At 35.9% G+C, this 12,882-nt stretch overlaps 1 protein-coding gene across 1 annotated transcript in view; it reads right to left on the bottom strand.

Moving 5' to 3' along the window:
* Positions 1–12,882, bottom strand: part of LOC128246856 (uncharacterized) — a 34,679-nt gene that overhangs the window by 10,866 nt on the left and 10,931 nt on the right. Inside the window, exons 2-7 of the mRNA XM_052965350.1 lie at positions 11,386–11,576; positions 10,831–10,915; positions 7,443–7,622; positions 5,572–5,865; positions 3,580–3,651; positions 996–1,074 (exon numbers count right to left, since the gene is read on the bottom strand). Of these exons, the coding sequence (XP_052821310.1) occupies positions 996–1,074; positions 3,580–3,651; positions 5,572–5,865; positions 7,443–7,622; positions 10,831–10,915; positions 11,386–11,576 (901 nt within the window). The remainder of the gene's footprint in view (positions 1–995; positions 1,075–3,579; positions 3,652–5,571; positions 5,866–7,442; positions 7,623–10,830; positions 10,916–11,385; positions 11,577–12,882) is intronic.

The raw sequence follows: 12,882 nt of genomic DNA, 5'->3' as shown, positions 1-12,882 counted from the left end.
TTAATATCTCGGAACATGGCCAACGATAAAAGATTTGCATGACACAAATACAAAAACATCAAAGCCACACTACCATTAGGCCTAAAAATAAAATATGTCTGTTTTGGGTAACCCGACCCTACCTATAAAAATGCACCGACCCTAACTATTTTTTCTGTTTCTGAGCAAAAAAAAATATTCGTTAACGAATAGAGTTACGAAGGGCGGATAAATGCAGATTTTAATAAGAATTATTGTTTATATGATGAAACAAAATCAGGCAATGACAGTAATGTAGGAAATACTGCCATGTGCAAGAAAACACTGAACTTAAGACAGATTTTGAAAAAAAAAATCAAAAAAAATCCCTACCTACCCTACCTAGAAATTTTGGGAAGGTTACCCTAAACAAACAATTATTTTTTTTGGCCTTACTCTTTTTTCTGACTTGCTAAAAATAATCCTGATGTCAGTTCTGATTTCTACCTAGGAAATCTTAAAGTGATACTCGTATTTAAAATCAATACGTACACATGTATAACAAACATAAATTTTGAGTGATAAACCATTAACTACAAACTAAATAATGCATTTATGGAAAATATTAATTACTGCTTACAAGATTGTAATGGTGTATTTAATATCTGAAATCGCACAAATATTAAATGACTAGTGGTTCCTAAATTATTTACATTGATCAACTATCGTCTCATAATGTAGAAATACTGTATTTTCTGCACCTTTCTTTTAAATTAAACACAGTATCCTTCATAAGAACCATTGTTTTCGGTAAATTTAAACAATTATATTATTTGTGGTACATCTTATTTAGGAGTTACAAAAAAGAGTGCATTTTTAAAAAATCGGGTGAATTTCCTACCTTCCACAGAATAGTATTGGGATGACTAGACATTCTAACCAAGTTTGGTGATGATTGGACAAAGCCTTCTAAATAATTGATCAGAGAAGACCGATATTAGGCAATTTCTATATTTGATTTGATTTCCTATGTATACCTCCTACAGAAGAATAATCCAATGACCAGCCCAGCGACGAACACGAGCACAAATGACACAATCAGTGCTACCAGACTCCCTGAAATCAAATATAACACATTATGGACAGAGTGCTCAGAACTTTGTTAAAGTAAGCAACGTTGTTAGCGTCATCATTGTTAACTTTCAAATCTTTACTGTTCTGGAAGTTTATTGGATACACTTGTGATCTGCAGTTTGTCTAATAAGATATCAGATAACTGTTTCAGCTGTGCTTGTTTTATTTAAATTTCAAATTGATGAGCTTATAATTAAGTATTTAAAATTTATTGCATTATTCACGTGACGGTTGTTTATTTAAAGAATTTCTGAACAATCAGCCCATCGAATCACACAAACCGATGCCAAGAGCAATGTGTTGCAAGAGTGAGCAGAAGACAGACATAACTTTATATAAAAATATAAGGAAATACGTCTGTCTTCTGGGTAGCCTTGCAACATGCTGGGCCGATTGTTCAGAACTTTGTCAAAGTTAACAACATGATAAATGACATCGTTGTTAACTTTTTAATATAAAACATTTGATGATGTCCTCACATATTCAAATAAAAGTACTTCAGCTGATACATTTGTCTCCTATGTCTTGTTAGAAAAAAGCAGATCACAAAAGTATCCAGTAAACTTCCAGATCAGGAACAATTTTAACAACGATAATGTTAACAATGTTGTTAACTTTAACAAAGCTCTGAGCAATCGACCCGTTATGTCGTTTCTTACATACATATCTATGCAGGACACTGCTTCATTGCTTTGCTCGCTCGATTTTGGTTTTGTAAGATGACAAAATAAAGATATCAAAACTTGTCTCCTCAACGTTCCATAATTAAAAGTATCATTTATAGATGATCGAGAAACCAGTTTTATCTAATGTAAAACTGGGAAAGAAACAAGAAATGGGCAAATTTAAAGGATGGCTAAATAAGTTGTGAATAATGGGAACCAAGTTTGAGTGAAATTGGTGAAAAGAGAGAAAAGTGTGGTGTACAAAATGTTTATAAAGTATTTAAACATATTTTAAAGCTGCACTTACGAACGTATAAATGAACCGTTCTGAAATAATGAGAGGAAAGACAAGAAGAGCTGTCACAGAGAAAGCGCTTGACTATTCCGCCGCTTTTCAGAATGTTAGAATTGAAAAGTTTTGGTGAAACATGCATGGATCACTGTTAGATTAGATTTCAATGCAATACATGATGTGCTGAGATATTAACATAAATGTATTAACATGGAACATTTTAACCAGAATTTTTTAGTCTAATAATAAAGGGCCATTATTTGCAAAAAAAAGTTATCTAACTTGGTTATTTAATTACGTTGGGTGGTTGAATACCATTGTAGAGTCTCAATGCAATACATCAAGTAATTGCTGAGATATTATCCTATGTGTGCTAACATGCAAGACCTTAACCAGAATTTAGTCGCATAATAAAGGGTCAAAAATTATATAATATGAAAGATAGAGTTATCTTACTTGATTAAAGAAGAAGGTTAAATGGTTGGGAGCATGTGTGTAAAGTTTCAATGCAATACATGATGTATTTGCTGAGATATTGACTTAAAAGTGGTAACAAGCAAAAACGTAACCAGAATTTCTATGTCTAAAAAAGAGGCCATTTTTTGAATATAATGCAAACTAGAGTTATCTAACTTGGTTAATTAATACGGTTGGATGGTTGAGTATCATTGTATAAATATTGTGTGTTATATTGTCTTAATGCAATACCTCAAGTAGTTGTTGAGATATTACCCTTTGTGTGCTTGCATGCAACACCTTAACCAGAATATCTTAGTTGAATAATAAAAGGCAATTATTTACACTAAATGCAAACTAGAGTTATCTTACTTGTTAATTAAGTAGGTTGGATTGTTGAGTACCATTGTATCAAGTCTCAATGCAATACCTCAAGTAGTTGCTGAGATATTAACCTTTGTGTGCTTGCACGCAAAACCTTAACCAAAATTTTTAAGTCAAATAATAAAGAGCAATTATTTGCATTAAATGCAAACAAGAGTTGTCTAACTTGGTTAATTAAGTAGGTTGGATGGTTGTGTGACATTGTATCAAGTATTAATGCAATACCTCAAGTAGTTGCTGAGATATTAACCTATGTGTGCTTGCACGCAAAACCTTAACCAGAATTTCTAAGTCGAATAATAAAGGCCTATTTTTTGCATTAAATGCAACTGGCAGTTTTCTTACTTGGTTATTTAAGTAGGTTGGATGGTTGAGTACCACTGTATAAAGTCTCAATGCAATACCTTAAGTAGTTGCTGTGATATTAACCTATGTGTGCTTGCATGCAAAACCTTAACCAAGGTGTGACGCCGACGCCGACACTTGGGTGAGTAGTATATCTCTCCATATTCTTCGAATAGTCGAGCTAAAAACCAACTCGCCATTTAAATTGATGATCGATTATGTCCAAATAGAATCGTTTGCCGCTGGTTTCAGGCCCTACCAATCAATTTTCGATTTTAATCGATTTTTACAACTTTAATAACCTGTTGTAGGAGTACGGCCCCAAATGTTGCCCAAGCCTCTCACCTGTTTTGATCCCTGCGGAGTCCTCCTCCATCTTACTGGCCTCCACCTGTCCAGCATTACCCACCACTGGCTCTGAGAAATAGAAAACGGATTAAACATTATCATATAGCGGCTTATCTGTGTGAGAAAACATTTGGTCAGTGCACATAAAATTGTAAAGCCTGGGAATGTTATTATCTACACTCATTATTTAGTCTATACTAATTTCTTTTAGCTTGATTGTGAAGAGAGCTGACAGCTTATAGAATCATGCTCCAGTACCTTTCCTGGGTAGAAACAGTACTGGTGTCCTTTCTTGAGAGGTCATAAGAAAGTACCCCTGGTGGGGATCGAACCCAAAACCTCTTGGGTGCAAGGCGGACACCTATACCACTAGAGTCTAAACTGTCACTCGATCATTATTTGCAAAGTTGTTTTGGGATATTTATCAAACAAAAACACAGTAAATTGAAAGCTTAAAAGACAGATAAACATCATAAAAAGTAAGTATTTCAATAGGAACACCACTGAACAAACACTATCACTGATCTGTTGTTGTTTTTCAGTTCATAAAGGGGCTTAACTCAAATAATTATTAAGTCAGAGTTATGGGCATTGCTGTGAAAGTGCTTATTGTCCCTCGCAACATTTGTACCAAGTTTCATATCTTGAACAATTTGTAAAATTATGGTCGAACATCTTTATACAGACGATATTAATCACCAAATATGTTTGACGCAGTCTGTATTTGGTCTGAATCATATAGGCGCTAAAATATAAGAAAATGGTCAAATTCGGAGATGCAAGCTTCTAAATGATTTGACTTCCCCATTGTGAACTGTCAACTTTCCAACAATTTGAACAGCGTATGAAACATGAAGAAGAGAAAGATTGACAAGAGCATGTATTATATGTACACAGGTTCAATTTTTACATAAAATTTTACTTTAAAATGTGCCATAATATGGCCCAGAATGTTGGAAATGAAGCCCTCAATTTGAAAAATGTCAAGGGAGTCATGGCACCAGACCCCCCTAGCTGGCCAGTTTACATTATATTAGGCACCTTTAAACCAAATCATATTGAGAACCCTACTCCTCAGGAATTAACAGTTCAATTGTGCAGTCAGTCAAAACACGTGGACAGGGATTTATCAACTTCAGAGTTTTTGTTAGCCCAGCGGTAAACTGTATATTTGTTTTGACAGTTTGACAATGGCTTTTGGCACCCACTGTGAGTGTGAAATCAGTAAACCACTCTGTTAATATGCACAAAAACACTATCAAACTATCGTTTGATATTGACACACCTGGTAACTCTAATATGACCAGCAAGTGCTCTTGTAAATGATCAAATATAACTGCTGAAAGAATGAAACCTTGCATTTAATGGCATGAATTAACTGTAATTCATATTTTTCACCTTTAACAAAGTGTGTAAATTCAAAAACACCCAAATTGACTCATTTTTGTTAAGACTGAAAAAAAGCACCTATGAATTTAAAGTCCTATACAGTTCATCAAATATCTTTATCTTGTAAATTTCATAACTGCTGTGCTCCGGCCTGAATTTGAAAAAGGTGAGAAAGGGCATTTTCGATGCGCATTGAATGAGCCTTAATGGGGCACTTGCAAGGGTCAATGTTCAATTCTTATTGTAATGTATGCTATAGGCATAATTACGTGTATGTATTAAAAGTTGTTGTTGTTGTTGATGATGCTGTTGTAACTTCTTTCAATACTAACAGTTTGTTATGAATACCTTTAAGTTAGCTGTTGTCTTTACTTTAGTGTCTAAATTATGTATATTTATCTTTATTTTATTCTTATTTCTGAAAATCAACTCTGTCAAACAAAAAAGCACAGCAAGGTTGTTTTGTTTTTTGGTGTTGTAAAAAGGTGAAGTCAGCAGGGTGCTGGAAAAGGGCAGCGGGTGCCCCACCCTGCTTTTAAAATATGCCTAACTGAGGCACCAAAATTTTACTTTTTATATCAATAGGATCAAACTACACACCTTCTACATCTGGCCTCTCAGTTGTAGTCTTTAGGGTAGTGTCTTTTACCAAGCTGTCCAATATGGTAGTGGATTTGCTGAAATCCTTGGATGTCTGTACTTGAATCGCCGGTGAAGTTTTAGATGGTACCGCTGTCGTTGTGGTGGTCTTTGTTGTTGTTGGTGGTGTTGTTGTTGTTGTTGTAGTTGTTGTTGGCACTGGTGTTGTTGTTGTTGTAGTTGTTGTTGTTGTTGTCAGGCGTTTGATGGGGGAAGTAACAGCCGGTGGTTGAGGTTTCGGTGTACGAATAACGTCTGAAAGCATAGAACAAACAGTGATAAACATTTACTGCAGATGTGAAAGGGCAGAAAAAGCGAGTAGGGATTATTAAATGGCACCCTTAAGTTTTAAAGCTATACTCTCACAGATTGACAGTTTTATCCACTTTTTTTATTTTTTGTCTTGGAATGAACCAAGGTTTGCGTCAATGTCTGGAAACCAGTGATATAAGACTGCCGACAACAGATCAGATCACAGTTTTTCATAATTATGTTCAAAAATGGATGTTTTATGGCAAAAAGCGTTACTTACACTTTAAGATAAAAAAAAATCGGCAGTTTTCTAAACAATTCAGATGTGTTCTTTAGTGAGATTTCTTATATGACTTAATTGAATGCACTGATGCCAAAATAAGCTGATTCTGAGACAAAAAATAAAATAAATTTCAATGAGAGAGTGCAGCTTTAAATATTTTTGATAAACAGAAAGAATAACCCCACTTTTTATCAAAATCTCTAACATGATGGTTTATGATTAATAATTTCCTTCTTGATTACCGGGTAACTGGGGCATTCCTCTTCCGAACACACAGGCAACTTTTAAATTGCTAGGATTATGATTACGTTTTACATCTTTTAGTATATTGTGAATTTATGGGGTTATTCTTTCACATCTTTTGGTATAGTGTTAATTACTTGTGTTGCGTTCGCACGTTTTAGTATATTGTTCACTACAAGGATTGTGTTTCACACGCTTAAGTATACTGTTAAAAACTAGCATACATTCCGTGTTTCTGGAAGATTACCAAGATAATTTTGCTTAGAAAACCAGGGGATTTTTCTGAGAAAACCAGGGGATTTTGTTGAGACACAAGGGGATTTGGCAGAGAAAACTAGGGGATTTGTTGAGAAAACAAGGGGATTTTGACACTGACTAGATTATCATCGATCAACATGATTTGATCTGGCAAGAGTATTTTCTTGTTTGTGTTCTACTTTAGAATGCACTTTATTTAACTAGCAGTTTATTCTTAACTGAAAACCACTGTATTGTGTATGTATCAGGGTGAGGAATCACATGACTTCAAAGGGGTTCTCACATGGGTCACCACGGGTAACAACTGATGTTAACAAACAAGTAAATGATGTTGGTTCCTAAATACCTTTATTGACAGAAAAGATACATCGAATATGACCCATGGTGACCCATGTGACAACCCCTTTGATGTCACATGATTCCTCACCCTGTCTTTATTCTACATTTTTCCCAATCACACACTACATAAACCAAATTTTTTTTTATTAAAAATCAATAACATAATATTTATCCTCTCCCAAGGAGGGCCCCAGGATGGAGCGAAATTCTTAGGACACCCCACCCGCCCAACAAAGTGGCATGGGATCGAGCATTTATGTACATGTACTAGGTTTATTTTTCCGAAACAAATTAGCATGCTTAACTAATAAAGTTTAATTGAAGAACATAAAAATAGATTACACATTTAAAACAATGTATTGAAATATTGTTTGTACTGATTCTGTTAATTGGGACTTAATTTAAAGTAGCAATTTAATATTTGAGCTAATACATAAAAAGAATGAATGTCTCTTACCATATTCACAAGCAAATCCATACTTAAATAAGTCAGAGGAGCACAAATAATCATGCCACTTGTAGCCCTCGTCAATTCTCAGACACGCACAATCCTCGTGGCACAGGAAGTTCGGGAGAAAGCAGCTCGGCTGACCATGGTCCCAATTTTCAAATTCTCTGCCGCGGTACGCCTTTTGACCTTAAAATATTCAAGTTTAAACTAAGAAGTCCAACTTCAATATAAAGTTATTAAAATGATGGTCAGCCATGATGGCCTTCATCTGATTGTATGTGCATAGTACTTACTAGTGTCTTAGCTAATGTGGACAAGACTGTGGCTGCTCTTCCCTTTTTAACCCCCTCCTTCTTCCTCCTGCCCTATTGTATTTTTCCATGCCTTCTTTGGCCTTCTGTTTTTTTAGATTGTTGCTCAAAACCGTGATACACAAGGTCACGCCTAAATATGAATTTTATTGGTCAGTGATGCAGTCGCAGTTATGATGGTTATTGATCAGCACGCGAAATAAATCGGGGAGGGCATGATAGGTGATGATTCACGCCAATAAAAGGTGCTATTTGTGGGTCACAGTTACAACTTGCAGTCGCAGCTATGGTGATGTGACTGATCAGTATATAGTGCCCAAGCTATGCCTTAATAGTAGGGTGGGGCACCCTTTTCCAGCACCCTGCTGCCTTTTTTTTCACCCTGCTCATGCCCTTATGTTTGATGTTATTTTCAGAAAAAAAAGTATAAAAATAATAAATAACCATATATTTGACACTAAAGTAAAAAATAAGAGCAAAGGTTTTCATAACAAGCAATTAGTATTGAAAGAAGTTACAACCCATACACAATAAGCTCCATTAAGGTTCATTTATTGCGCATCAGAAGTGCCCTTTCTGACATACATGTATTATGGCACCCTGCCCAGTCCTCAAATCCTGGCTGGAGCACTGATTATATGATATAACCATGCAACCTATACCTGGGAGGGCCTGATAGATGGTTGTTCAGCCAATAAGGGTGCTAATTACGGGTCACAGTTAGAACTTCATTGCAGTCGCAGCTATGATGGTGTAACTGATCAGGATATGATAAGCATGCATCCTTCATCAGGGTAAGGGCTTGATAGATCTATGTGATTCACGCCAATAAGGGTGCTAATTGTTGGTCACAGTAACAACTTTATTGCTTTTTCAACTCAAGCCTGTGACATTGAAGTGGTACAAAAAAAATACATTATAGGGTTTAAGCAAGCTGTTTAAAGCTGCACTCCCATAGATATACCATTTTTTCAACTTATTGTCTTCGAAAGAGAAAAATTTTGCGTAAATATCTGCAAACCAATGATAAAATATTGCTGACAAAATATCAGGTCGCAGATTTTTATATTTCCATTCGAAAATTAATGTTTTATGACTTAAACCGTTACTAACTGTTTAAGAAAACTGAATAGGACATTGATCAATTTTTTAACTTAAATATAACAAGAGATGTTAGTGAAACATTTATGCCCCCTTGGGAGCCAAATTGTTAGTAGGATTTGGACACTTAAATAAAATATGGACAATCAGAAAACCTTTTTTCAGCTTACAGTCACACTGACCTTGACCTTTGACCCACTGACCTCAAAATCAATAGGGTTCATCTGCTGGTCATGACCAATAAGCCTACCTAGTATGAGGTCCCTGGGTCAAAGCGTTCTCAAGTTATTGATCGGAAACCGTTTTTCATGTTAAGGTCACACTGACCTTGACCTTTGACCCACTGACCTCAAAATCAATAGGGTTCATCTGCTGGTCATGACCAATAAGCCTACCTAGTATGAGGTCCCTGGGTCAAAGCGTTCTCAAGTTATTGATCGGAAACCGTTTTTCATGTAAAGGTCACACTGACCTTGACCTTTGACCCACTGACCTCAAAATCAATAGGGTTCATCTGCTGGTCATGACCAATACACCTACCAAGTATGAGGTTCCTGGGTCAAAGCGTTCTCAAGTTATTGATCGGAAACCGTTTTTCATGTAAAGGTCACACTGACCTTGACCTTTGACCCACTGACCTCAAAATCAATAGGGTTCATCTGCTGGTGATGACCAATACACATACCAAGTATGAGGTCCCTCGGTCAAAGCGTTCTCAAGTTATTGATCGGAAACCATTTGGTTAAACCGTTTTTCATGTAAAGGTCACACTGACCTTGACCTTTGACCCACTGACCTCAAAATCAATAGGGTTCATCTGCTGGTGATGACCAATACACATACCAAGTATGAGGTCCCTCGGTCAAAGCGTTCTCAAGTTATTGATCGGAAACCATTTGGTATTCCGACCGACCGACAGACAGACCGACCGACCGACCGACCGACCGACCGACCGACCGACCGACCGACCGACATGTGCAAAACAATATACCCCACTTTTTTCAAAAGGGGGCATAAAAATCTGCAATCTTATTTTTTGTCAGCAGTCTTGTATCACTGGTTTCCATTGATTTTCGCAAAAATTGGCTCGTTCCAAGTTAACAAAAACAAAAAGTTGTCAAAATGTTCAATCTGTGAGAGTGAAGCTTTAAAAGGATTGGGTGTTTCAGAAAAGGGACAGGGTGATTATGTTAAAAAGGGCTTATTGTATTGAGCTGTGAAGAACTTAAGGAAAACGGGCGAGGTGCTGCGATTAGTGATGTTCCGATGATCGATTATAATCGAAAATCGATTGGTTGGGCCTGAAATCGGCGACAATCGATAGTATTTAGTTATAATCGATTATCAAAAAAAAAAATTAAAAAAAAAAAATTAAAAAAATAAAAATATTAGTAAGTGTTCAGATCTTATCTTTAACAAAATGGCTGATGAAAGCCACAATGAGCAAGAAAATGAACTATTTTTTATACAACAACACTTAATAACTTCAATCATAGACATAAGGTATATGCATATAATGATTAAGAGTTTAATACTGTACATGAATAAAACTACAACTCAGGTACTATCTAGTATTTTAAAAACCGATTGTACTATCGATAATTGGTTACTTGAGATGAACCGATCATCGATAGTAAAATTGCAACCGATTCCCAACACAAGCTGCGATACGACTCATAAGTAAGTTTCAACTTATTTATTTTACACAAGGATTGTGAAACAAGTTAATATTTTAAGATTATATTAATCACTCTCGATGGCATGATGTTACACAAGAGTGTGATCTTGTGTTGTGGGGGAAGCTGGAGTACCTGGAGACCCACTTGCCCGGCTTGGTGACCACAAACCAAACTCACATGCTCCCAAGCCAGGAATCGAACCTGGGTCGCCTAGGTGAGAAGCGAGTGCGCTAACCACTGTGCTAGCCGGACAACCAAGTCGGAAAAAGTTATTTCACAGACTAAACAATAAGTTCCACTTACCCGTGACCCATATCCAATTCATTTCATCGTGGCGATCATGAGCTCCAATCCACATCCCGTTATTCCTCCATATTTCACGTAACACCTGGAAGAAGACGTAAGAAAAGTAAATAATTATGTAAGGTTATATGAAAACATTTAAACTAAGAGATTAATTACTGTACAGAGTTGTGATTGACCTAGTGGCTGGAGAAACCATTTCAGCAATGGGTTTGGGCGGCACTTTTGGCTCCTTGAAGGATGTCAAAACCGGGTGAAGCACCATGCTGCAGAAGCAAAACTGGCTAATAAGAACTCCTTTGAGGGTTTTACTTAAATTTGAAGCAAACTCGAGTCTCAAATGAATAAACACACTTTAGAGAAAATATGAGAAAAAAGTTTTTGACGGCTGAAAACTACTATAACTTCATTTAACGCAATCTCTTACATTTCCTGTTAAATTAATAATAATTTAAGCTTTTTACAGCCTTAAATGTGCCTTATTCTCCCTTTTTCTGCAGCCCCCTATCCTTTATAATTACGATTTACAAAGTAAATATTGCTAATTTAAATTACCCCTTCTACGAAGATCTGCACGTCCCTACTACGTATTGTGATCAAGTCTCCGCCTGACTGCCTGCATTTGGATCGAGCCTGGTTCCATTCAAGTTCCCGAGTCTCAAAATAGTAGCACTTGTCCCCATTGCGTCGCAAGTACTGATTCCGTAACAAATGTGGTGGACATTGGCTCACATCACTGGCACCGGCTGAAATAGATGATAGAACAAAATGTATACTATACGTCTAATTTTAGGGGTTCTCGTGCATTTACATAGTGCTCCAGCTTAAAGCTTAAATAGCAGGGTGGGACACCCAACTGCCCATTCCAGCAATCTGCTGACTTTTTAGTGCACCCTGCTCTTCCCTTTTGTTTGACAGAGTCAATTTTCAGAAATAATAATAAACATAATAAACATAATTATGACACTAATGTAAAGAAAAAAGCTAAGGTATTCATAACAAACTATAAGCATTGAAATTGTTAAGAACACAAACACAATATGAACTGAACATTGGCCATTGCATTTAGTGCCCCATTAAGGCTCATTCAATGCGAATCAAAAGTGCCCTTTCTGGCCTAGCTTTAAAAAATCTTGGCGGAAGCACAGCTTACAATACTTAATTTAACTGTTTGATTGAGCAGACACATATTAAGGCAATCTGATCTTTGACCTTTAACTACAAGTGTGACCTCGACCTTTAAGATAGGAGCTGCAATGGAAGCTGAAATCTGCACTTTTGATTGATGTGGTGTACATTTCGATTGTGCAGTCAATTTATTTTGAAGCCTTCCATCAATTAAAAAGTTATGAAGCAGCGAGACACAACAAAAATGGATATCTGAACTTGACCCATAAATGTGTATATGACCTTAAAGCTAGGTGACTGGTGGAACATGAATACTGCACTAATTGGCTCTGTAGGGTGAACATATGTGCCAAGTTGTTTGAAATCCTTCTCATTGGCTCTTACCTGGTGAACAGTATAATCAAGTTTTATTGAAATTCTTCTCATTGGCTTTAAATTGTGAACATTTTTGCCAAGTTAATTTGAAATCCATCCTATTCGCTCTATCTTGTGAACATTTGTGCCATTTTGAGGAGTTATGGAGCAGACACAATTTGTAAAGTACTGCATAAGAAGTCAGGACTGCCAGGTTTAACCAGGTCTTATATTGACAACTTAAAATCTCATGAAATACAAAATGTCAAACAGTTTGTTATTGTTCATTTAAGTTGTGGGAAAATAGTATGTATTAACCAAAATAAATGATTTAATGTGATAAATTTGAGTTTGAAATTACCATCCTTAATGTATTATACATATTCAATTTCAAAACAGAAACAATATAAAAGTGACAGAAAAATTTACAAATTTGAAAATGGACAAAAAAAATATATCCATCATTCTCACTTACATGAAATGATGCAAATTTCAAACTCTTGTCTTATATCAACTTTATTTTAGTAAATGCATACTTAAAAACCTATAGCCATCAAGTGGTTGAGATTA

Source organism: Mya arenaria, chromosome 9 (genome assembly GCF_026914265.1).
Source record: "Mya arenaria isolate MELC-2E11 chromosome 9, ASM2691426v1".
Taxonomy (NCBI): Eukaryota; Metazoa; Mollusca; class Bivalvia; order Myida; family Myidae; genus Mya; species Mya arenaria.
This window is presented reverse-complemented; position numbering and strand designations above follow the sequence as displayed.